The 26,581-nt window shown below is 40.2% G+C and overlaps 2 protein-coding genes and 1 pseudogene across 5 annotated transcripts in view; 2 read left to right on the top strand and 1 right to left on the bottom strand.

Annotated features, from left to right (window-relative positions):
* Positions 1-5,402: 5,402 nt before the first annotated feature.
* On the bottom strand, positions 5,403-8,413 carry LOC111159559 (cytochrome c oxidase assembly factor 4 homolog, mitochondrial). Of its 3 annotated transcripts, none has more exons than XM_022522090.1 (2): positions 8,098-8,413; positions 5,403-6,405 (listed from the first exon to the last, which is right to left on the bottom strand). In XM_022522090.1, the coding sequence occupies exon 2, from the start codon at positions 6,391-6,393 to the stop codon at positions 6,064-6,066; it is 330 nt and encodes a 109-aa protein (XP_022377798.1). In that variant the 5' UTR covers positions 6,394-6,405; positions 8,098-8,413; the 3' UTR covers positions 5,403-6,063. The 3 variants fall into 3 exon arrangements, with proteins under 3 accessions (XP_022377798.1, XP_022377796.1, XP_022377797.1); XM_022522088.1 differs by having other exon boundaries at positions 8,306-8,403; XM_022522089.1 differs by lacking the exon at positions 8,098-8,413 and adding an exon at positions 6,868-6,894.
* A 153-nt stretch (positions 8,414-8,566) lies between these two features.
* Positions 8,567-26,581, top strand: part of LOC111159539 (proteasomal ATPase associated factor 1) — a 41,759-nt gene continuing 23,744 nt past the window's right edge. The window contains exons 1-4 of one of the 2 annotated variants that reach the window (XM_022522067.1): positions 8,567-8,622; positions 10,601-10,641; positions 11,495-11,598; positions 16,432-16,521. In XM_022522067.1, the coding sequence (XP_022377775.1) occupies positions 8,576-8,622; positions 10,601-10,641; positions 11,495-11,598; positions 16,432-16,521 (282 nt within the window). In that variant the 5' untranslated portion in view covers positions 8,567-8,575. The remainder of the gene's footprint in view (positions 8,623-10,600; positions 10,642-11,494; positions 11,599-16,431; positions 16,522-26,581) is intronic. The other variant, XM_022522068.1, reaches the window with a different exon arrangement.
* LOC111159540 lies at positions 20,563-20,790 on the top strand (annotated as a pseudogene).

Genomic DNA, 26,581 nt, shown 5'->3' on the forward strand with positions numbered 1-26,581 from the left:
AACAGAGACAGAGATCACAAGTAGGCAGAGAGGCAGGCAGAGAGAGAGAGGAAGGGAAGCAGGCTCCCTGCTGAGCAGAGAGCCCGATGTGGGGCTCGATTCCAGGACCCTGAGATCATGACTTGAGCCGAAGGCAGAGGCTTAACCCACTGAGCCACCCAGGTGCCCCTTAAGTGTCCAACTCTTTTTTTTAAAGATTTTATTTATTTATTTGACAGAGGCAGAAGCAGGCTCCCCGGAAGCAGGGGGACCCTGGGACCATTACCTGAGCCTAAGGCAGACGCTTAACTTACTGATCCACCTAGGTGTCCCAGGTGTCCGACTCTTAATTTCAGCTCAGGTCATGATCTCAGGGTTCTGGGATTGAGCCCTCCGCCAAACTCTGTACTAAGCCTGGAGTCTGCTTGTCCCTCTCCCTCTGCTTCCCACCCCAACCCCTTAAAATAAATAAATAAATAAAATCTTTTTAAAAATGCGATCACCCATGAAACCTATACTTCTATCAAGATTACACTTCCATAACCCCAGAAAGTTCCTTTACTTTCTTTGAGTCCTTCTTCTCCAGAAGCAATCATTAATCTCATTTTTGGTGAAGTTTTGCCTTTCTAGAACTGCATATAAGTATCATACAGTATAAGCCCTTTTGTGACTGACTTCATTTACCCTGTTTTATCCATGTTGTTGTGTCTATCACTAGTTCATTCCTTCAGCATACTTTTAGTTTTGAATGTTCCTTTGAATGTGCCTAGAATCTCTGTGATAACATGAGGGGTAGGCAGGAGGGACAAGAGGGAAGGTCAGTGGATTGGGATTTAGAACAGCTGGGTCCTAGGTTTGGCTCCATCAGTATACAACCTTTGGGATAATCTGTTTTGGTCTTCATTTTTCTCATCTGTAAAAAGATGAGATCATTGGCCTAAGAGGGAAACAGACTTGTCCAAGGTTAGCCAGTGCCAGCCAGGGATTGCTCCAGTTCACTCAATTCCTGCTTTAGTGCACGTTACTGAAAAGAACTGACTTTTTATGTAGATCATTAACTTCCAGGAAGATTGAATGGGGTTGAATTGGCAGTCTTCCTAGTTAAGGCCAACAGTTTCCTCAGCTTCATGTTTTAGTTCCCTTCCTCTGGCTAAGGGTGCCTTCTTCTGCCACCACCACAGAAGGCTGGAATTTGCCAGCTGTGGACTCTTAAAAGGGTAGGTTTACTTAAGGAAGGAAAGCTCTCTGAGCATGCACTGGTTGGGTTTAGAACTAGACCTGCCGGAAAGGCACTGAAGACAGGTGGCCAAAGTGTCTTGCGCTAGCTTAATGTGTACTTTGACCTCTTTGTGTCATTTATGTCTTCAAATGTGTGATCTCCCTGGAGAGTCTGAAATGATTCATTTAGTTCTTATAAATCCGCCCGGAATAACTTTCATTCCTAGTTATTTCAGGTTTAGGTCACCATTTAGACAGAATGCCCAGGCTCTGAAAGATGCCCAAGCTCCAAAGAATGAAAACTCTTCAGAAGATAGCTGCTAAAGGAGGAAAGAATCCCTCCCACTTCTGCCTCCTTTAAGTCCCTGCTGGAGCAGAGAGCCCTATCATTCTATACAGTGGGAAGCATAAGGTTTCAACCTGAACTGGCTCCAGTTCTCTTTGGATTTCTAGTCAGCAGCTCAAGGACTTAGCCTGGAAACTTTACCTGAGGGAGGGCAAGTGGGAGGCATCTCTTATTACTCACCTAGTAAAACACATTACCATGCAACTTTGTACTGAGCACAGGCCAAGTCCCCAGCCAAGGACCTTGCAGGGAAGGGCCAACTCATGAGCCACAGGGACGCCCAACCAAGTCTCTCCACTTATCCCTGGCACCAAGCCTCTGTACAGAGGTAGGTATAGATTGTCCTGGACAAGCATGGACCACCTTAAATTACAGCTCCATGGCTGTAGGCTCCAGAGCTGAGAGACTAAAATAACATGCCAATCTAGAACACTGTGGGCAAGGTGCACTGGTTAACCTCTTTGTAAAACACTAAAAAAGCCAGCCAAACAAACAAATTTGTAATATTTACATAGTAAATAGTTACTTACTATTTGTTAAGCATCATACCAGGCAGTGGAAGATCAGGAGAGCACAAAATAGAACAGCATAGACGTAAGAATAAGACACACTTCAAAGTCTAGCCCCCAATCTAACCTTTATTTCCTCCTCTGTGGAGGGGAGTTAATGGAGTTACTGAGAAAATGTAACTTAGGAGAGCACCTAGCACACAACATCTAGTGAATGCTTACTATGTACCAGACACTGTTTCTAAGCTCTTTACCAAGATTAATTCTTTCAACAAGTCTATGAGGAAGGTCTATATTTATTAGTTTTAAGGCCTATGAGGAAGGTTTTACATGCATTTTTCAGAAGAAAAAATAGATCCTGAGATGTTAAGTAATTTGCCCCAAACCACATAGCTAGTAAGTGGCATAGTGGGATTTGAAAGCAGTATGTCATAGAGATTGAGAGCAAACTTTGGAACCAAACAGCCTGAGTTAAATGCTTCATAAATATTGTATGACAGTATTTATTATATATATATACATTATAAATATTATAATAGTTTTAATAGTTCAAAAATGCTAATAATTTTTATTTGCTATTTATATTATTATCCCTCATTTAATTCTCTGTGCCAAGAAAATAATAATTCTCTATTATGCCTATTTAATAGGAATTATCCCATTTATTTGAAGAAATAGGTTTGAGTGGCAACAGAGCCTGCTTCGCCCAAATACATTCTGTGACCCACACAATGTTAGCTCTGTGTTAGAAGTGGAGTCTTATAAAACTTGCACTTAGCTGGTTTGGAAGCTAGTCTACTAGTGAGTCCTTCTGTCCTTCCTCTACTAGAATCCCACCCGCCCTCCCCACAGACAGTTATTTCTATTTTAATTACACAAATTAATATGTAGATACATTTCTGTTGTAAAAGATTTGAATATATAAGCAAATATAGTCCCTACTGATGGGAGTTTTACATGGTGAACATTTATTCACTATATAAACAATGTTGCAGTGAACATAATAGTATATACATCCTATAAAAATATATTCAAGAGAGTTCCTAAAAGAACTGCTGTTGAAATATATATTTTAATTTTTTTAAGTTTTTAAGTAATCTCTAAAGCCAACGTGGGGCTCAAATTCATGACCCCAAGATCAAGAGTTGCATACTCTTCTGACAAAGCCAGCCAGTAAATATATAAATGTTTAAAATATTTACAGATCCTGGGGCACCTGGGTGGCTCAGTCAGTTAAATGACCAACTCTTGATTTCAGCTCAGGTCATGACCTCAGGGTCATGAGATCAAACCCCACATGGGGCTCCATGGTGAGAGGAATCCGCTTTCCTTCTCCCTCTACCCCCTACCCCCATGCACGTGTGCACATTCTCTCTCTCAAATATCTTTAAAAAAAGATAAAATATTTATAGATCCCATCAAACTGTCCTCCAGTAGCTTTATTAACTTATTATCCCTTTAGTGTGATTGTGCCTGTTCTTCATCCCCACCAATACTGGCTGTTATAAATACTTCTGATTTTTGTTAATAGAAATAGCTAATACTACTTTATTTAACTTTGTTCAGTTTTTAATTGGGCTGTTTGCTTCTTACTGATTTCTAGGTATTTTTTTCTTTTTGTTTTTGTTTTTTATTTATTTATTTATTTATTTAAGATTTTATTTATTTATTTGACAGACAGAGATCACAAGCAGGCAGAGAGGCAGGCAGAGAGAGAAGGGGGAAGCAGGCTTCTTGCTGAGCAGAGAGCCCGATGTGGGGCTCGATCCCAGGATCCTGAGATCATGACCTGAGCCGAAGGCAGAGGCTTAACCCACTGAGCCACCCCGGCGCCCCGATTGTTTTTGTTTTTTAAAGAGAGAGAGAAAGAGCAAGCTGGGGGGCAGGGGGCATGATGGGGAGAGACAAAGAGGGAGAGAATCTTCACAGAGCCCGACACAGGGCTTGATCTAAGGACCTTGAGATCATGACCTGAGCTAAAATCAAGAGTTGAATCCTTAACTGACTGAGCCACCCAGGCACCACATGTTTCTAGGTACTTTTTACTTGTTGTAGATGGTATTCCTTTCTGTTACATATGTTACAAAGGGGTAATGTTTCCTTCATCACTTAAGGTTCAACTCAACTAACTCCCTTCTTTGAAATTCTTGCTGACAGCTCCAGTCCACACTGCTCTGATGACCCACAGCACTGAGCAGACAGGGCCCCACAGAGTCCTTACTGATTACTAATTGAATTTTACTGTTCTTTAAACCGGTATTCCTCTCATCTTCTCCCCTCTTTTCTTTTTCTCTCCTCCCCAGTCACCAACGCAAAGACTCAAAGTAGTTTTAGGGCTTACTATACTTCAGATTTGCACTTCTAATACATAGATGCTCAAGAAATGTTACTGATGGGGGCCCCTGGATGGCTCAAATCAAGTGTCTGCCTTCGGCTCAGGTAATGATCTCAGGGTCCTGGGATCAAGCCCCACATCAGGCTCCCTGCTCAGTGGGGAGTCTGTTTCTCCCTCTCCCTCTGATGCTCCCCTTGCTTATGTTCTTGCCGTCAAATAAATAAAATTAAAAAAAAAAGTTACTGATGATGATGAGAGCATATACCTCTTTACATTCCAGCTTCGATGGCAGGAGTTACTCTTCCACCTCCTTTCCTACTCCCAAACACCTCCCAGGGCTAGATAGAAAACCGAATGGGCAATGTAGCTCCATGGAAGAAAAATGAGAAGCGATGGCAACTGTTATTAACTGGAGAATACAACCATCTCAAAGAGGAATCGTTACTCAATTCCAGCAAATTGTCAAGTGGGAATATAAGCTCCATGATGATAGCTTCTCCATTTTTTAAGAGCTGAAAATCTGTATTTTATGTTAAATGTGCCTTTTATTTATTTTTTTATGGCATAAAGGGGATTCAGCCACTTAAAAAAAAAAGATTTTATTTATTTGACAGAGAGAGTGCACAAGTAGGCAGAGTGGCAGGGAGAGGGAGAAGCAGGCTCCCTGCTGAGCAGAGAGCCCAATGTGGGGAATGATCCCAGACTCCATTATCATGACCTGAGCCAAAGGCAAATGCTCAACTGACAGAGCCACCCAGGCGTCCCTGTTAAAAGTGCCTTTTAAATGTCAGGGGGCGCCTGGGTGGCTCAGTGGGTTAAAGCCTCTGCCTTCGGCTCAGGTCATGGTCCCAGTGTCCTGGGATCGAGCCCCACATCGGGCTCTCTGCTCAGCAGGGAACCTGCTTCCTCCTCTCTCTCTCTGCCTGCCTCTCTGCCTACTTGTGATCTCTGTCTGTCAAATAAATAAATAAAATCTTAAAAAAAAAAAATTAAATGTCAGGCAACATTGTGTGTTTGTTGGGCTGTGAGCATGTCGAGGTCAGACTCTGCATCTGTCTGGTATATAAGAGGAACTCAATGTTTATTTTCCCATATGTTTTCTTCCTTCTACTAGATTGAATGAAATATCCAGATCAACCAAGGAAAGATAAAAGCACTTACATAATGGCTAGTAATTAGTTGTTCTAATGTTGTTTTCTTTCCACCCTTCAAACCAGACTAAGTAACACGAAGAAAGAGATCCTATTATTCATCACATCAGATCATATTATTCATTCACACAGTAGCTGGCACAAGGAAAGGTCTTAGAAAAACTTGTCAGTCATATGTTGAACCAATGATGAATAAATGAAGACCTGACGAGGTAACCAATTTACATTTAGATTGTGAATTTACTTTTCAAATTAAGCGTCCATGTAATCAGTACTTGGTACACTGACCCAAGATGTAGGACAGAAGACCATCCATTAACCCCACTCTTTGTTTTACTTGGCAAATACCAGTCAATATTTAATATTGGTGGAACATGACGGGTGAAGACGTGTGGTATCTCACCATGAAAATACCACAGCTCTTTACAGCAGTCATGTCCAACCCATGGCTGCCTAGCTTTCAACGTCAGTCTTAGCTGAAGATAGTCCCCGAGTTTTATACCTCTTGGCCCACACTTCCGCTGTTCAGGACTTCTTCCCGGGATCTCTCCGGGTGCTAGTTTCTGCAGGGCCATTCTCTGGGGATAGGCGGTTTGGAGTCTCAGTTGTGGGACGGCCTCGTTCTTTCCTCCTTTGCAGCTCCTCCCACCGCCTTGCCTGCTGTTCACTCATGCAGTCCCTGAAGGCCTGTACCTGCGGCTGACACTGGCGCCAGTCCTGGTGTTGGGCCATGCACTCCTGTACTGCATAATGGGAAGCAGCACAGCCAGAACGGGAGATCAGCCGGTCCAGGGGGTCCTCTTCCTCATCTTCCTTCTTTACCTGTCGGGCCCAGGTATGGCCTTGAGTTGACATCTTTGGGAATCTCTGGAACATCAATGGAGGCAAGGTTAGAGTAGGGATGTGACTATGAGGTTCCCCTATTATAAATAACACTGACCAAACCTATTTTGGTTTGGTTTAGCCTATTTATGCATTTGTCTCCCATTGGAGACTATAAGCTTATTTGAGAACAGATATTCAGCCTGATTCACCCTGATGCCATCAGCAATAGGCCTGGCAAGAGAACAGATCTGCAAAATGGTCTGAACTCAATGAAATGACATCAAGTATATGAGAGTGTTTAGCACAGCACTAAATAAGCTAGAATGGATTCTGCTAATGGAATCTGAAATAGGTGAAATGTCACCTTTTTGGAGCACCTGTCTTGGATCCAACCCAAAATAATTAGTCTCTCTTCTTTTCTCCTATTAGCCTTTTCCTATGGTTGGAAAAGAACATGGTTTAACACTTGGGAGAGTACCCAAATATGGGTAGGGTTTGACTTACAGGAGAAATGGAGAGTTCAGTGTGGCTGTAGCATATAATGTGCATGGGCCGGGGCAAGAGATGAGTCTGTGAGATGAGAGTGTTTAATGTGAGGTGGATTTGCCCAGATTGTCTTCCCAAGATCATCTGCTTCACAGCACCCAGTAGAAAGTAGCCTACAGAAAGAATCTGAGAAAGGTTTGAAGGGAAATAAACTCAGCCTTTACACACATTTCACCATGATAGGCTTTAAAGGAAGAAGTACTCTTTAATGCCTTTCCTGTGTCTCTCTGATTCATTCAACAAAAGATCATTGAGTATGTATCATGTATGAGGCACTACGCTAGAGGATACAGGAGTGACCAAGACCGACTGAGTTCCTGCCTTAATAGTGTACAATCTATGTAATAAACAGACTACAACGCAGTGTGTACAGATATCGAAGACTGGGAACAAACACACTGGAGGAACACCTAATCCAGACATGGCAGGAACAGGCAGGGAAGGCTTCCTGGAAGAAGTGATTCCTAAACTGAGACTTGAAGGATAAATAGGAGTTAGCCAGAGATGGGGAGAAGGTCTATTCCCAGTCAATGGAAGAGCAGGATCACAGGTTGAGACAGGATTTAACACAGGAAAGGAACTGAAAGTTCTGTACAGCTGAAGAATAGCATATGAAGAGAACTGTAAAACAAATGAAATTGGCGCTATGAGAAAGTATCTAATCATAGCAAGGTCTTGTTGGCCATAGTAAGCAGTGTAGAAATTACAAAGATTTAAGGACTCCAAAGCCTTACGCAAACCTGAGGAAGGAGAGGGTAAATAGGCTTTGAAAAGGGACTGGGATTGGAAACCTAATTTTGTCACTAACTGGAAGACCTTAAGAAAATCACTTCGTAGTCTCTCTTTAAAAAAATAGTGTCTACCTCACAGGACTGTTGAAGGCTAAATGAGATAATGCACTTAAGAAGCCTGGCACGTCCAAAGAATTCAATACATGAGTTTTAATTACTGTACAGAAAAAGTGCCTTGGATTCTAACCCAAGAGATCCAGATTCGAATCCCAGCACCACGTCTTACCACACAATCTTTTTAGCTTCCTCCTTAATAATATTTAACTCATAGAATTAACGTGAGGATTAATATGATAATGAACGAGAACTGCACGGACAACAGGACTCAGTAAATGCCACGGTACTCTCTCCCCACTACATCCGGCTTCAGTCTTCCCTGGAGTGAAAAGAGGAAGACCCATGCTGGGAGATCAGGGCAGGCTACACAGTCGGCAGCTGGCCTGAACTGGGAAGGCCTGGGAACGCAGAGAAATTCAATTGTCCAAGTCACCTGCAGCTACTCTCTCACTTTAACGAGAGAACGCGTGCGCGCACGCGGCAGTTAGCCGCAGTCCCGCTGTGCCCGTTACGCCTCTCTGCGCAAAGACGCGGTACGCAGTGCTCACCGAACAGGTTGGACACGAGAACTCGGACGCGCGTTCTAGCACGTCGACGTCAGTTTTGCAGGCAGTTGGAACTCTTCCGACCCTCCGACCGAAAACCAACCTCTGGTGGGGGGGGGGGGGTAGGCGGGCAACCTGAGCGCGGAAGTGGGAGGGAGAGGAACCGGCCACATGTATTCATTGGTGGCCTCTCAGTATAGATCCCGCCCCCAGTCCTTCTCGCAGCCCCTTGGCGACCCACTTCCGGCAAAGAGCGGAAGAGGCGGGGTTAAGATGGCGGCGCCTCTGAGGATTCAGAGCGACTGGGCCCAAGCCCTCAGGTGAATGAAGGCCCATAACTGGGACAGAGGAGGGTAACGCGTGTTGTCTTTGCGTTAAGGAGAGCTGTATTCAGTCCAGGATAGGGATTACCTTCATCATTTGTTGAGGGATCACTGGATGTAGCAAACCCACATGGTCATTTTTCTTCGTTTTCCGCAGAGCTGTCCTGAGGCAACGTATATGTGCTGTGATCCCAGTATCAGAACTAGGATTAATGATTGGAGAAAGACAGGAAAACTGGGAGGCAGGAAGACTTTTGGGCGAGAAGTCATTTAGCAAATATTTACTGTTCGTCAGTTATTTGCAAAGGTCCTACTACTCAACCACCTCCACGTTGTCTTTGAGTTTATGATGAAATCTTTGTATCCTCCTTGGACCCCTAGTGCTATGTTAGGTATATTGCACAGTTCTATTCAGGAAACAATGTAACATCCGCTATGTCCAGGCTGTGTGCGGGTGGAGTTTAGATGAATAATCTAAATTTAAAGGGTGGCTCCTGCCTTCAGGAAGCTGACAGCGTAATTGGGGATGCACAGCAAACCATTCATTTAACATATTTATTGATCGTATACTGTGCAGATTGTTGCTCTGCACCAGGACGAGTACAGCAGTGCCATGAATGGCAACTGTTATTACTAATAGGGGTTTTTCTATTTCTAAGAGGGGTTTCTACATTGAAACCATGGTAAAGATGAAAACAGCTTTTTGCAATTAAGAAAATTATGCTTTACTATGTGAGCCAAAATAAAATACACATTACTTACTACAATAAGTAGTAAAGTAATAAAGATAAGTAATAAAGGAAGGACATTGACATTTACTGAGGGCCACCTGGTAAAGTGGTGCCTAGGAGAGAATGCTGGAGAGGAATCAGAGGAAGTAACTTGTCCAAGATTTTGTAGCCAGTGATAGAATTACTGACAACCTAAATCAATCTATCTTTCTTTCTTTCTTTCTTTCTTTTTAAGATTTTATGTGTTTATTAGAGAGAGCATGAGCAGAGGGAGAGGGAGAAGCAGACTCCCCACTGAGCAGGGAGCCCAATGCGGGGCTTTATCCCAGGACCCTGGGTTCGTGACCTAAGGCCAAGGCAGACACTTAACCTACTGAGCCACCCAGGTGCCCCTAAATCTTTCTGTCTTAAAAGTGTAGGTCTGGGTGTGTGGGGGGGAAGGATAGGGTGGCTGGGTTATGGACATTGGGGAGGGTATGTGCTATGGTGAGTACTGTGAATTGCGTAAGACTGATGATTCACCGACCTGTACCCCTGAAGTAAATAATACATTGTATGTTAATAAAAAAGTAAAAAATAAAAAAAAATTGAAAAAATAAAAGTATAGGTCTTTTTCACTATAACCTAAAAATGTTAGAGTAATGAAATAAAGATTTGGATGATTGGGGCGGTGCATCCTAAAACATAAAAAGTCAGTGTGAGCTGGTGGAGTGCAGAAATTGTATACTAGTCCCATGTTTCTGTTCCTGCTTTCCAGATAGCTAGGTGACCTTGGACAAGTCACTTTCTGAGCTTCAGTTTTATCTTTAACATGGGGATAATAAAAGACATTTTCTTAAATTGTGAGGATTAATGATACTGTTTGCAAAGTGCCTAGCACAGGGCTTGGCTTACAATAATCCCAGTAAATATCTAAATATAAAGTATTTGTGATTTTTCAAAGCTGTGTAACTTATAAATGAATAGTGAACTCCCTGTTGTTGAAGTATTTGAATATTCATTTAACCTGTTTTTGAAGTATTTGAATATTCATTTAACCAATAGACATCTATGCATTAAACACTTAATGCATCAATATTTCTTTAATCTTGTTTTATAATAATATAAGCCTGGATGAGATATTAGACTAGTCATACCTAAGTACTGTCCAAACTAAAGATTATATGATCTTCTTTCTCCCTTGCACCAGGGGCATCCTTTTCAGCATTGAATGAGCCTAAATAGTCCTTTGTCTCTCTTCACAGGAAGGATGAAGGGGAAGCCTGGCTGAGTTGTCACCCCCCAGGTAATGTCCATTTGCCCAAATTAATATGCCTTCTTTTAGAGATAGGGGGATTTACTACCCTTAGAAGAGAGCTGCATACTTTCTTTTGGCTCAAACTCCTTGCACAATGCTCATAATCTTCAAATGTTCGTGACCAGTTTATGTGTAGGATATTTTATTTAGGCCCCATCACTGCAAAAGCAATGTTCTCCTTAAGCAGATTTTCTAGATTACTGAAGCGTAACTCTATGCTATGTATTATGTGTATATACTGTGGCTAAATGCATGTGTGCATGTTGATCTTCATCTTTCATTGTGGAAGAATTTCATTTCACAGTCAGTAAAACTGAGTTTGAGATTGCTTTAGTAGGTTTTTTTTTTTAAGATTGATTTATTTTTGGCGGAGGGCTGGAGCAGAGGGAGAAGGAAAGAAACTCAAGCAGACGGTGCACTGAGGGCTGGAGCAGAGGGAGAAGGAAAGAAACTCAAGCAGACGATGCACTGAGTTCACACCATGGTCCAGGGCTCCATTTTGGGACCCTGAGATCACAACTCTGAGATCATGACCTGAGCCAAAATCAAGAGTTGGGTGCTTAACTGACTATGCCACCCAGGAACCCCCTAGTAGCTTTCTCACAAATGCTGTAACTTTAAATCTTTGTATCTAATTTTTAGCTCTTGAGCATATTCCTACCAAATTAGGTTCACCCAGGCTAGGGCTTTTTTCTCTTCACCTTACCTTATACAAGTACCTTCTTTTCTTTCATGAATCAATTTCCTGCCATCTATATAGATGCCTGAATTGAATCTTCAAGGAGAACAATGTTAAATTCTTATTATTTTCCTGAGACAACGCTTCTTTTGTGTTATGTAGGTAAACCAACTTTGTATGGCAGCCTAACTTGTCAAGGAATTGGCCAGGATGGCATCCCAGAAGTTACAGCTTCAGAAGGATTTATTGTGAATGAGATAAACAAGGTAGGTTTTTATATCCTCTAAATGACACCTGTTCTAAAACTGGGGTAATACCCATATATCTACTTTAAATATTTATACTGTTATTTATATATCTTTGTCATCTTTATTTTATTTGTATAGTAATCACAGTATTTACTGCCTTGGATGTCAAGAGTTGTTTTTTTTTCTTTTGTAGTTACATGTGCTTTGAGATACTTTTAGTTGCATATACTTCCCTTATATCAGCGCTGTCCGATAGATGAATTATGTAAGCCACATATGTAATGTAATGTAAAATTTTTTAAGAGCCACATAAAAAAGGTAAAAATAGGGACACCTGGGTGGCTCAGTTGTTAAGCGGCTGCCTTCGGCTTAGGTCACGATCCCAGGGTCCTGGGATTGAGCCCCACATCGGGCTCCCTGCTCGGCGGAAAGCCTGCTTCTCCCTTGCCTGCTCCCACTGCTTATGTTCCCTCTCTCACTGTGTCTCTCTCTGTCAAATAAATAAATAAATAATCTTAAAAAAAAGTAAAAAGAAACAGGTGAAATTAATTTTAATAATATATTTTATTTAATGCAATAAATCTAAAATACTATTTCAACTTATAATTAATATTAAAAAATTATTAGTGAGATAGTGTACATTCCTTTTTTCTTACTGAGTTTTTGAGAACCTGTGTATATCTTATATTTACTACACATCTCAATTCAGACTCTAATTTTTTATTGACAATAAATAAGTAGGGGCACCTGGGTGGCTCAGTGGATTAAGCCGCTGCCTTTGGCTCAGGTCATGATCTCAGTGTCCTGGGATTGAGCCCCACATCGGGCTCTCTGCTCAGCAGGGAGCTTGCTTCCCCCTCTCTCTCTCTGCCTGACTCTCTGCCTACTTGTGATCTCTCTCTGTCAAATAAATAAATAAAATCTTTAAAAAAAAAAAAAAGGAAAATAAACAAGTAAAGGTATTTAGGTATATATTATATTTAGGTATAAATTAGAGTTGAGAACATAAATTCACATACCCAGGTAGTTCCAGATATATTTAAAAAATTTTCCAAAAACTGAGGCAAGTATCAGTTTTTAAATTAAACTTTAAATAAAATTAAAAAATGCAGTTCTTCATATATGCTGGCTGTATTTCAAATGCTCAATAATCTCTTGTGGCCAGTATCTACCATATTGGACAGCATAGCCTTTACAGTGTATCTGGCTAGGCCTTGATGAAGACCTATATAAATAGTAGTTTTTCTCATTGTCTTTTTTTTTTTTTAAAGATTTTATTTATTTATTTGACAGAGAGAGAGATCACAAGTAGGCAGAGAGGCAGGCCAGAGAGAGAGAGAGGAGGAAGCAGGCCTCCCGCTGAACAGAGAGCCCGATGCGGGGCTTGATCCCAGGACCCTGGGATCATGACCTGAGCCGAAGGCAGAGGCTTAACCCACTGAGCCACCCAGGCGCCCCTCTCATTGTCTTTGAGGTGAGTAGATAGCCAAACTAAGTTTTGCAGAACCCATGATCTGTTGAGGTGTGTAATTAAATTTTTTTCAGTTGTGAAATATTTCAGGTATATTGATAAGAATGGATACTTTGTTTTTTACATAAGACTTTAAATGTTAATTTATTCCAATTTGTGAAAGTTAATAGGCTGTATGTTATTATATATTTTTTGCATTTGTTTTTCAGAAACAGCTATGGCATAGTAGAAACTGTCAGAAGATCTGAGTTCAAGTTTTAGTTAACTCTGACACTAGTAATATGATTCTTGGACAAATAACTTAGTTCTCTGAGCCTGTTTCCTCATTTACAAAACGGAGGAGATGTGCTACCTATAGACTGATTAACATGGAGTGAGACTGCATATGAATGAAACTAAAATCTTACAAAAGTGAGTTGTTGTTCATCATAACAATCCTGTGGGATTGGCATTTTAAATTTCCATTTTGCATATAGCCAAAAAGACTCAGAGACATTAATTAACCCTAATAATCAAAGCTAATTAGACTGTATGCCAGAATTGAAACCAGTTCTATAAACTTCCAGGTATGGACACTACCTTGCAAGCCTACATTTTTCCCAGGTGTTTTGCCCATATCCATCCATAGCTTCAGTGCTGACTTCCTTTCTTCCCTTCATACTTAGGCCCTCATACAGTCCTTACCTCTTCCAACATTATTGCTAATTTCTGTCTTGTACCTGCTGGGTCAGACAGTAAATGCTTATGGTTGAGCATTCATTTGTTTCCTAATTGCCATGAGTCACTTTGCTCTTTGATGTTGCTGCATTGTTCTCTTGAACAGTAGATTATGCTTAAATATCTAAACCTGGAGGATAAAAATGTTTGACTTTGAATTTTATCTTAGTGTGGAATGCCTACACTCCCACCCTGAATTTTATGTTTTGATATCTCTTGCAGCTTTTCGTTACAATATTTTGATTAACAGCATGATTCTCTACTGCTGATATTGGAAGGTAGTTCAACATTTCTCATCCTCCATAGTTTGTTTATGGATTAAAGGTTGATTTAGTCAATTGATAAGCAGGAGAAAACTTCTAATTCTTGAAATCTTTCACATAATTAGTCCCAAAGAAATGAAGTTTTCTGAGAACAAACACAATTCGTATAGATGCCTCAACACTAAGTTCGTGGAGTTCCTTGAATCCTTGCTGGTAGGAGTATTTAAGCCAGGAGAGTTTAGCTGACACTCTAGTTTTGGGTATAGGAGGCAATTCCAAATCCAGGTCAACTCTCTTGCAGCTGTGTGGGCTTTCTTATGGGGTTAGAAGCAAAATTCATTTGATGAAAAGACTGCAGGCAGCCACATATGGCTATGCTGGCTAAGAAAGTGCTATTTATATAGACAGATATTCTAATTGCCTTTTTAAAAAAAGATTTTATTTATTTATTTGACAAAGAGAGAGATCACAAGTAGGCAGAGAGGTGGGGGGAAGCAGGCTCCCCACTGAGCAGAGAGTCTGATGTGGGACTTGATCCCAGGACCCTGAGATCATGACCTGAGCGGAAGGCAGAGGCTTAACCCACTGAGTCACCCAGGCGCTCCTCTAATTGCCTTTTTAAACGAGTAGAAGACTTGTAGTAAGAGCATTTTGATTTTTAGTGATGAGAATGTTACTACTTTGAAATTGTTCTTTCTAAAGAACTGTGAGGACCTGTGTTTGCTATGTATATATTAGTCTTAAAAGAGTTTTAGAAAATCTTGACTTTGGAAGACATTTTCATTGTTCAGTAGAACTTCCAAAAACTTTGAAGTACTGCTGCAGAAGAGATAACAGGTTGTGGCTGTTTGGCGAGTGTAACTCTACTCAGCTCCCTATAGGAGGTACACACTTAGGTGGTGGTTTTGGTATTCAGCCATTTAGATTAAAGGACTCATATTGCAAGAATCCCTGAAGGGTTTACTAAGCCTTTTATACCTCTATACATGCTACCTTGAAACACCAACATACTTAATCTTAAATGGTTACAAAGGCTGCCTTGTGCAAGTCCTATCACCTGAACCTAACATCTTTTTCTAGATATAATTTGAATGTCACCATTCAACTATGTCACCAGTGTTTTCTTGCTACAGTAGTTGAAAGATATGTTATAATGACTAGCAAAACACGTGAGGAATTAATACAGCTGTGGGGCGATGAGCTGTCTATGAACATGGATGAACTGTTGGAATGGGCACTGCAAGCCTGACCAGGGCCTACAGATTGTATAAGTGTACCATAATTTACCAATTTTTTTCTGTGGTAACTATAGATGTCCGTAGTCTTAACATTTTTTCTTAAAGTTCCTGTAGGCAGTAAGTTAGCTTTTAGACTAGTCTTTTAGGTGCTAGACTTGGAGTCTGGTTGGTGATGTTTTCTCCTATCTGTTAATCCTATTCCTTGCCCCACTGCTAACTGAGAGTACTCATATTAGATTTTCTTTGAAAAATTAATGCTCTGGGGCACCTGGGTGGCTCAGTGGGTTAAGCCGCTGCCTTCGGCTCAGGTCATGATCTCAGGGTCCTGGGATCAAGTCCCGCGTCGGGCTCTCTGCTCAGCAGGGAGCCTGCTTCCCTTCCTCTCTCTCTGCCTGCCTCTCTGCCTACTTGTGATCTCTCTCTGTCAAATAAAGAAATAAAATCTTTAAAAAAAAATTAATGCTCTCATATTAGTATCTTACTGTTGGTTTATCTTCTGTGGGAGTTTACTTCAATATAAAAAGATAAGGGCAGCTAAACAATACCAAATTACATTGCGGCCCTTTGCAATAAAAGGACTGCTAATCTATAAGGGAGTGGTAGTGTTGTGAGCTGGCAAAGGAGGATTAGAAAGGGTACATTTAAAAAGTTAGAATTTCCAGGGGCACCTGTGTGGCTCAGTGGGTTAAAGCCTCTGCCTTTGGCTCAAGTCATGGTCTCAGGGTCCTGGGATCGAGCCCTGCATCGGGTTCTCTCTGCTCAGCAGGGAGCCTGCTTCCCCCTCTCTCTCTGCCTGCCTCTCTACTTGTGATTTCTCTCTGTCAAATAAATAAATAAAATCTTTAAAAAAAAAAAAAAGTTAGAATTTCCAGGGCATCTGGGTAGCTCAGTGGGTTAAGCCTCTGTCTTCAGCTCAGATCATGATCGCAGGGTCCTGGGATCAAGCCACACATCGGGCTGTCTGCTCAGCAGGGAACCTGCTTCCCCCTCTCTCTCTGCCTACCTCTCTGCCTACTTGTGATCTCTGTCTGTCAAATAAATAAATAAATAATAAAATCTTAAAAAAAAGTTAGAATTTCCTATCATCTATGTTTTCTTTAAGAGCCTTTCATTCCACTGGAGTAACTTTACTGATGAATTTCTTCTTTCCCTCTCTATTTAGAAAAGCATTCATATTTCTTGTCCGAAGGAAAATGCATCCTCAAAGTTTTTGGCGCCATACACTACTTTTTCCAGAATTCATTCAAAGAGTGTAAGTATTTTGATAAAATGAGAGAATATAATGACATGTTAATTTTTCATTTCGTCTGCTTGAGTGCTATAAACATAATTAATGTGTCTTTCATTTACTGTGTATTAAGGTACCATAGCTGAAGTGTTTAGTTTAGTTTTTTTGCTTGGCAAAACTGGTATTTGGGTCCACATAGAATATGTATATAAATCCACTCACTGGCAATTTTAGAGAGTGGAATTGTCTGAGGTTTACTTATTTATGTTTTAACAAAGCTGCTTAGTGGCTTTTGGATAATGATAGTAGTTGTGTTTATGTAATTTGCCATTGTTTATATTTCTGTCTCATTGCCTACAGGACAGGGATGTTTTATCAAAATTCCAAGTACAGCATATTGAGGAATAATTTTCAGAGGTCTCTGTGATAATGCCCTTTCTACTACCATGATGTTTTTGGAAGCATAAATGAGAAATATTTGGATAAACTGATTATATTAAAGCCTTCCATTATATTGTGTAGTACATTTTACAAAATGGCTATCTTTTATCCTTATTATAAAACAGACATAGTTTACGTGATGAAAATTTAGGAACTATCAAAAGGTGAAAAATCACTCATATTCTACAACCTAAAGTAACTGAAGTACTATTGTGAACTTCTGTTACAAATGCTGTATTAATAATACAGTAGTAATAGCTACTATGTGTCTGCACCATGTGATTGTGTGCTATGTATCTGTACCATGTGAAGCTTTATGTATTATTTCACTCAATTCTCATCTTTTTTCTTTCTTTTATTTTAAAAGATTTTATTTATTTTTTAGAGAGAGAGTAAGAGAGAGAGAGTGTGCGTGAGCAGGGGGACGGGCAGAGGGAGAGGGAGAGCTGACTGCCCACTGAGCAGGGAGCTTGGTGTGGGACTTGATATTGAAGTCAGACGTTTAACCAACTGAGCCACTCAGGCACGCTGCCCTGTCTTTTTTCTTTAAATATTTTACCAAAATAGGTTTTTATAGTATATACTGTTTTATAACTTGTATTCTATTTCTTAATAATGTGTACATCATTGTATGTCATCTTTCTTCATATTCTTTTTTTTTCCCCCAGAGTATCTTTTTAAAAAATTTTTTTTATTTTTTAAAAGATTTTATTTATTTATTTGACAGGGAGCGATCACAAGTAGGCAGAGAGGCAGGCAGAGAGAAAGGGCTCAATCCCAGGACCCTGAGATCGTGACCTGAGCTAAAGCCAGAGGCTTAACCCACTGAGCCACCCCGGTGCCCCTCTGCATATTCTTTTAAGAGCTGCATAGTATTCCTACTGTATGATTTACTACAATTCATTTTTCCAATCTTATATTACTGGACTTTCAGGTATTTTTGATTTCCTGATTTTATACTTTGATGATTTGGCTAACCCTTTATTCACAAAGTTAGGAAGAAATTAGAATACATTTATAAAATAGAGTTGCTGAGTCATGGGAAGTGCAAGTTATAAGGCTTTTGGTATGTTCTGACTTCCACTTAACTAATTTATGGAGTTAACTATTGCTCTGCCTTTCCTGTGTAAAATGTACTAACTGATGCTCACAGCACGTTCACGGCTTGTAAGCTCTTCTCTGAGATCTACATACTGCGATACTACTGGTTAAATTGAATGCTTACTAAGGATAAGTTACACTATCAATTACATTGTTTTTGAAACTTTGTTAATTAAATACAGTAAACCAATGTAATATGAGGATGAAAAGACAGAGTGATTATGTCTTTGAAAACTAAATGGTTGCTTTGGAAAGCCTTGATAAAGAAGAGATTTTTTAAAAAACAGCTATAATAGAAGCACATGGGTGGCTCAGTCAAGTTGAACATCTGGTTCATGATTTCAGCTCAGGTCATCATCTCAGGGTTTTGGAATCAAGCCCCATCTCGGCTCCTGACTCAGCAGGGAGTCTGCTAAGATTCTCTTTCTCCCTCTTCCCCTCCCTCCACCAACAAATCTCTAAAATAAATTTAAAAATAATGGCTATAATAGTATGTGTGGGCAAGATAAATGCAAACTGTTATGGAAAAGATTTCTTGTAAAAATCCTAGGTGAATTTTGCTCTTAGATTGCTTTATAAATGTGAATAAAGATTTGTCTTGCTTTAAAGAAATCCAGTTATGAATTGTGCCTTTTGATTTATAGTTTATTACAAGAAAGTAATATTACAAGAAAGGTTATTACAAGAAATATAGTTTATTACAAGAAGGTGAAACTTCCTTTTTTGACTTCAAAACATTTTAATAATGTATATACTTTTAAAAATTTTTTTAAATGTAAATTTAATTAATTAACATATAATGTACTATTAGTTTCAGAGGTAGAGTTCAGTGATTCATCAGTCTTACATACCACCCAGTGCTCATTACATCATGTGCCCTCCTTACTTTTCATCACCCAGTTACCCCATCCCCTCCTCCTCCTCTCCTCTCGAGCAACCCTCAGTTTGTTTCCTATGATTAAGGGACTCTTATGGTTTGTCTCCCTCTCTGGTTTCATCTTGTTTCATTTCTCCCTCTCTTTCCCTGTAATCTTCTGTTTTGCTTCTTAAATTCCACATATGAATGAGATCATATGATAATTGTCTTTCTCAGATTGATTTATTTCGCTTGGCATAATACCCTCTAGTTCCATCGACATCATTGCAAATGGCAAGATTTCATTTTTTTGATGGCTGAGTAGTATTCCATTATGTATCTATACCACGTCTTTTTTTTTTTTTTTTAAAGATTTTATTTATTTATTTGACAGAGATCACAAGTAGGCAGAGAGACAGGCGGGGGTTGGGGGAAGCAGGCATCCTGCTGAGCAGAGAGCCCGATGTGGGGCTCCATACCAGGACCCTGGGATCATGACCTGAGCCGAAGGCAGAGGCTTTAACCCACTGAGCCACCCAGGCGCCCCTATACCACATCTTCTTTACCCGTTAATCTGTCTGTGAACATCTGGGCCCTTTCCATAGCTTGGCTGTTGTGAACATTGCTCTTAGAAACATTGGGGTGCACGTGTTCCTTCAAATCAACATTTTTGTATCCTTTGGATAAATACCTAGCAGTACAACTGCTGAGTCATAGGGTAACTCTATTTTCAGCTTTCTGAGGAAACTCCGTGCTGTTTTCCAGAGTGGCTGTACCAGCTTGCATTCCCACCAACAGTGAAAGAGAGTTCCCCTTTCTCTGCATCCTCACCAACATTAATTATTTCCTGACTTGTTAGTTTTAGCCATTCTGACCAGTATGAAGTGGTTATCTCATTGTATTTTAATTTGTATTTCCTTGATGCTGAGTGATGTTGAGCATTTTTTCATGTGTCTTTTGGCCATTTAGATGTCTTTGGAGAAATGTCTGTTCATATCTTCTGCCATTTCTTGACTGGATTATTCTTTGGGTGTTGAGTTTGATAAGTTCTTTATAAATTTTGGATACTAGCCCTTTATCTGATATGTCATTTGCAAATATCTTCTCCCATTCTGTCAGTTGTCTCTTTATAATTGTTATTTTGAAATCTAGTTCTGACATATTACTCACATCCATACTGATTAGGTCTCTGGCAGTCAGTACTGCCTCTAGTTCTCTTTCTTGAGGTGAGTTTTTCCATCTTGTCATTCTGTTCAGAGAACAGATGAGTGAGAGAACAAAATAGTAATATGGCAACAAAGACCCCAGAGATCTGAAATGGAAAAAAAAAAAATTTTTTTTAAAGTATACAATCAGACAGGTGAACAGAATAGAGCAATGTACTGCATCCTGTGTGTATTTTGCTTGTTTGTTAGAAAACTATATTCCAAAATTGTAAAGAAAGAAAAACTTATATACGTACAAAAATACAGTTAAATACAATGAAAGGTTAGAATATACTATAAAAATGAAAATTAAAAGCCAAAAAAAAAAAAGAAAATATAGTCAGACAGGTGAACAGAACAGAGCAATACACTTTAATCTGGGTGTATTTTGGTCTATTTGTTAGAAGAAACTATATCCCAAAATTGTAAAGAAAGAAAAACTTAACTGTCACCACTGCTAACATGAATAGCTTAGGGCAGGCCTGCACTGACATGGAGCGGGAGTAGGACCTTCAATTGCTGGTTTGCCAAGAAGTTCCTCAAGGGCGGGGACAGCTCCTCAGGCTCAAGCACCGACCTCTTCAGGCACTATCAGCGGTGTGTTTAGAGAGCAATAAAGGAGAAGGAGACTCCCATTGAGGGATTGGAATTCATGGGCCATGCAAAGAAAAGCCTGAAAGCTCTTCTTGACCTTGACAGTCACCTTGAAAATAGACTCCTTCAGTTAGGAAAATGAGGACACTGGATTTTGTCAATTAAAGCTGTGAAAATAGCCATTGATTTGATGAGGAGTTTAGGAGGGAGGAGTTTTCTTTCCTCCTTGATTTCCTCTCACTTGTAAAAGATGCGTCACTCTTTGCTTTGAGGTGATTTTTCACTTGCTCTGGCATCTTAGAGGAAATCCATGTGCTGAAACTGAATGATTTCTTAGGATTATGGTTGCAGTACTTGGTCTGGGATCAGACTTACATATCCTTTGTATATAAATACTGATAAACTTGTCAGGATGTTCAGGGCTGCCTAACTTCTTGAGTTTTGCTGCGAAGGACATTGGGTACCTTGTACTAGCGTTGTTATTCATGGAAGCAGTTGGTTAGGATATCTCTTTTCTCTCAAGGAGCTAACGCTCTGAAAAGGGATCCCAGCCCAACAATTTTAATCAATGCTTGGGAGAACAATTTTATTTTTATATGATAATTTTTAAGATTGCTGGTGGACTGGGTTAGCCAAGAGGAAGACAGCTTTAAGAATTCCCTACCTTGGGGCGCCTGGGTGGCTCAATGGGTTAAAGCCTCTGCCCTCGGCTCTGGTCATGATCTCGGGGTCCTGGGATCGAGCCCCGCATCGGGAGCCCCGCATTGGGCTCTCCGCTCGGCGGGGAGCCTGCTTATTCCTCTCTCTCTGTCTGCCTCTCTGCCTACTTGTGGTCTCTGTCTGTCAAATAAATAAATAAATCTTAAAAAAAAAAAAAAGAATTCCCTACCTTAAGAAGAGGTGTCAGATTCTGATTAAATGTGAAAGCTTGGGGGCGCCTGGGTGGCTCAGTGGGTTAAAGCCTCTGCCTTCGGCTCAGGTCATGATCCCAGGGTCCTGGGATCGAGGCCCGCATCAGGCTCTCTGCTCAACAGGGAGCCTGCTTCCCTTCCTCTCCCTCTGCCTGCCTCTCTGCCTACTTGTGATCTCTGTCTTTCAAATAAATAAATAAAATTTTTTAAAAAATGTGAAAGCTTGAAGAATGTTGCGGTATACACCATTTCAGAGCTTATACTGTAGTTTAGGAATTAAGTTCCTTGGAGTAACAATGGAGGAAGATGTAAATTACAAACATTTGCCCTTGCCAGCTTTCATCCCAAGTCAATTAATTAAGCCAACATGTATTATCATAAAACTGCCAAAATGCTGTATCTGGTTAAATGGGAGAAGAGTTTGTTTTATTTGCCTTGGGTACCTGCCCTGCCCTGTAATGTCTGTAATCATGGAGATGGAATAAATTGTAACATTTAGTTTTCAAAAGAAAAAGAAAAGAAAAATTCATATATATACAAAAATAACATTAAATACATTGAGGGCACCTGGGTGGCTCAGTGGTGTAAGGCCTCTGCCTTCCGCTCAGATCCTGATCCCCAGGTCCTGGGATTCAGCCCCCGCATTGGACTCTCTGCTTAGCGGGTAGCCTGCTTCCCCCTCTCTCTCTCCCTGCCTCTCTGCCTACTTGTGAGCTCTGTCTGTCAAATAAATAAGATATTTCAAGAAAAATATATTGAAAAGATAGAATATAACAGTAATGATGAAAATTTTAAAAAGATTTTAACAAGAAAAAAATATGCTCAGACAGGTGATGAGAACATAGTAATACACTAGATTCTGGGTGTATTTCGGTCTATTTGTGGGTAAGAAAGCCCATCAATTTATTCCTTTATGGTAACTACTTTTGGGGTCCTGCTTAGGGTAGTCCATGATTTTATATTTATGTTCTTTTTTTTTTTTTAAGAGAGGGAGAAAGGTGGGGGAGGGGCACAGAGAGAGAGAGAGAGAATCCTAAGCAGGCTTCACGCCCAGCATGGAGCCCGATGTGGGGCTCAGTCTTAGAACCTGAGATCATGGCTGGAGCTGAAATCAGGAGTTGTTTAACTGGCAGAGCCACCCAGGTGCCCCTATATATATTCACTTATAATTGCACATTATAATGGGTAAGAGCACAGACTCTAGTGATAAACTCATTGGATTTGAATTTTGGTTCAACTGTGACCTTAGGCCAGGGTACTTACCCTCTATGTCACAGATTCTTTATTTGTAAAATATGGTAAAAGTATATCTCGTGGGGCTGTTACAAGGATTTAAACAGAATTTTGTCTGAAACATAGTAAGTAAGTAAGTGTTAAAATTATATAGTATTTTCTTTGAATTTTTATGCTTTATTTTTCTACATTTCAAACTTTATTTTCGTTACTTGGTTTAAAGTAGGGATCTAACTTAATTATTTTTTAAATGATTAGCATATCAAGACACTATAAAGTAATCCACCCATATCTCCCTCTCTTGAATTGTCATATTTATCCAATAATTAGGATCATCCCATTGATCTGTTTTTTTGCTGAAACTAAGAAATGGATCTCTAGCTTTAAACTCTGACCTAGGTTTGCATCCTGGCTCTGTTGTGTCACCTTGAGGATATTACTTAATCACTTCTTAAACTTTAGATTTCTCAACTGAAAAATAGAAATAATACTTATCTTAATAGATTTTTGAGGGTATTATATGAGAGTAGTGTGTTACGTGTCTGGAATATAATAGCTTTTCAATAAATGTTAGTTTCCTTTCTACTTTAATAAAAGTTTAGAGAAAGGAGATAGCTGGTATGACCTATAATCTACTCTTCAGTGTTCTGTTACTTTGGAAGAACTGGATAGTTGAGATTTAATTACTCTTTAGATCTAGGAACTAAGACGCCAAAGATATGTAAAATAGATAAGGTAACAATATCTCTGCCCCCTCCAGGGACAGTATATTAACTGAGAGATACAATAGAATATATCAAAGTTTCTCAGCCATGGTACTACTGACATTTTGAGCTGGGTAATTCTTTATTGTAGGGGGCTGTTCCCTAATTATGACAACTAAAAATGTTTCCAGACATCACCTGATGTGATGAGCTAAGTTGTCCCTGGTTGACAACCACTACAATATATGAACATAGTGCTGAAGACTACTAGGGAGGAAGTGATAAACTTTTTGGCAGAATTGGGAAAATCTTTTGAGAAATAGGTCATTTTTTTTTCTTTTTTCCAGCTTACCTTATTTTAAGAATACAGTATATAATACATGTAACATACAACATTTATATTTTTATTTTTATTTTTATTTTTTATTAACATATGTATTATTTGCCCCAGGCGTACAGGTCTATGAATCGTCAGGCTTACATACTTCACAGCACTCACCATAGCACATACCCTCCCCAATGTCCATACAACATTTTTTTTTTTAAGGTTTTATTTATTTATTTGACAGACAAGAGATCACAGGTAGGCAGAGAGGCAGGCAGAGAGAGAGGGGGAAGCAGGCTCCCGCTGAGCAGAGCCCGACGCGGGGCTCGATCCCAGAACCCTGGGACCATGACCCAAGCCGAAGGCAGAGGCTTAACCCACTTAGCCACCCGGGTGCCCCTCCATACAACATTTTAAAATTAAATTAAATTTATTTTTTTTAAAGGAAGCTCTGTGCCCAGCATGCCCAGAACTCACAACCCTGAGTCACATGCTCTATCAAGATCCAGCCAGGTGCCGCAAATTTACTTATTTTTATTTGAGTATAGTTGAGAGAAGTAGGTCATTTAAAAAAATGATTAATTATGCCTTTTTTATTTTTTAGAGATTTTATTTATGAGAGAGAGAGAGCAAGAGAGAGCATAAATAGGTAGGAGGGGCAGAGGGAGAAGTAGACTTGCTGCTGAGCAGGGAGCCTGACACAGGCCTTGATTCCAGGACCCTGGGATCATGACCTGAGCCAAAGGCAGATGCTTAACCAACTAAGCCACCCAGGCGCCCTAATTGTGCCCTTTTTCTATTTCATACTCTCCTTTCCTCTTATTTGAGTTCATTATTAGGTGACTTATCCATTTTTTTTTTTTTTAAAGATTGTATTTATTTATTTGACAGAGAGAGAGATCACAAGTAGGCAGAGAGGCAGGCAGAGAGGGGGACGCAGGCTCCCTGCTGAGCAGAGAGCCCGACCTGGGGCTCCATCCCAGGAGCCTGAGACCATGGCCTGAGCCAAAGGCAGAGGCTTAACCCACTGAACCACCCAGGCGCCCCATGACTTATCCATTTATTAATTGCCTCCTATAATCCAGGTACTCTGGGTGCTGGGGCTATAGCAGTGAATAAAACTCTTGTGTAGCGCCTACATTCTTCGGGTGTAGGACCAGACAGGATTTGCTAATGACTTCGGTGTGAAATGTGAGTGAAAATGAGGAGTTGGGATCATTCCAGAATTTTCCGAAGAGTTGGGTAAATTATAGTGCCATTTACTGGTTGAGGTCAAGTAGTTGTATTGGTATGAAGCTGGGGGGGCATGAGAATCCTGTTTTGAACTTGGTTGGGTTTGAGGTGACCACTGTAAAGCTAGCAGTTGAATAGGTAGCACCTGAGTCAGGAAAGAGGTTGAGCTATGTTGCTTTAAGGATTAAATCTACTTCAGCGTGAGTAGGGAAGTGTTTAAATGTCTTGTTTCTGGGGCCCTGCAAATGGGGACAGTAGTTGCTCTTACTGATATGGGTCAGATGGCTTTACTCACCTATCTAATGTTGTTAAGGTACTTCATTCTTATTACCAGACTACTGTCCTTTGGTGTTTGTTGAGTTAGTTACCATGTACATAGTCTGTGGCTGTGTTAAGAAAGTGCTGGACAGGGGCTCCTGGCTGGGCTCAGTTGGCAGAGCACACAACTCTTGATCTTGGGGTTGTAAGTTTGAGCCCTGCATTGTGTGTGAGATTACTTAAAAATAAAATCTTCGGGGCGCCTGGGTGGCTCAGTGGGTTAAAGCCTCTGCCTTCGGCTCGGGTCATGATTCCAGGATCCTGGGATCGAGCCCCGCGTCGGGCTCTGCTCAGCGGGAGCCTGCTTCCCCCTCTCTCTCTGCCTGCCTCTCTGCCTACCTGTGATCTCTTGTCTGTCAAAATAAATAAATAAAAATCTTTAAAAAAAAAAAAAATCTCCCCCCCCCCAAAATAGTGCTGGACATTGTTCAACTTGTCATGTAGTTAGGGAGCCAGACAGAATTGAAAAGTTAATTGATGATCCTAGTATTCAGGCTTAAGGCAGGATAGTAGCGGTAGTTTGGAGAAGAAAGATAGATCTGAGAGTTGGGTACTCCAGTACTAGAATGTGAAGGCAGCACTATGTCATATTTACATCCGTGTCTCCAGTATCCAGCAATGGGAAGCTAGGAGCAGAATGGAATTATTATGAAAATCAAATGATAGAATGTATTTGAAAATGTTTTATAAATGATAAAATATTATATAAAGGTTAGTCATTGTCATAATCCTTAAAACTAAAGGATTCACAATTAAGTTAATAGCACTTTTATTCTGGGACACCTGGGTGGCTCAGTTGCTTAAATATCTGACTCTAGGTTACGGCTCAGGTCATGATCTCAGGGTGGTGAGATCAGGCTCCATGCTCAGCAGGGAGTCTGCTTGAGGAGTCTCTCTCCCATACTGTCTCACATGAATGTGCTCTCTCTCTCTCTCGCTTTCTAAAAATAAATAAATAAATAAATATTTTTTAAAAAAAGACAGTACTTCTATTCTGAGGAGTCAAGGTAAAGAAGAAAAAGTCTTAGAAGGTATTAGAGGTGACAGATATATCCCTTTAGTTCTTGCCGAATTTACTCATGATGACTCAACTGGCTTAGAACAAAGAAAAATGGAAGATTGGGTAATTAAAGCCTACCCTACTTGTCCCTTAATAATTTAGG

The sequence above is a fragment of the Enhydra lutris genome, unplaced genomic scaffold (assembly GCF_002288905.1).
Source record: "Enhydra lutris kenyoni isolate GAN:26980312 unplaced genomic scaffold, ASM228890v2 scaffoldscaffold68, whole genome shotgun sequence".
Taxonomy (NCBI): Eukaryota; Metazoa; Chordata; class Mammalia; order Carnivora; family Mustelidae; genus Enhydra; species Enhydra lutris.

What these genes read in the sequence shown, in the direction of transcription:
- LOC111159559 (XM_022522090.1), bottom strand. Translation starts at nt 6,393, where the DNA reads ATGTCAACTCAAGGCCATACCTGGGCCCGACAGGTAAAGAAGGAAGAT.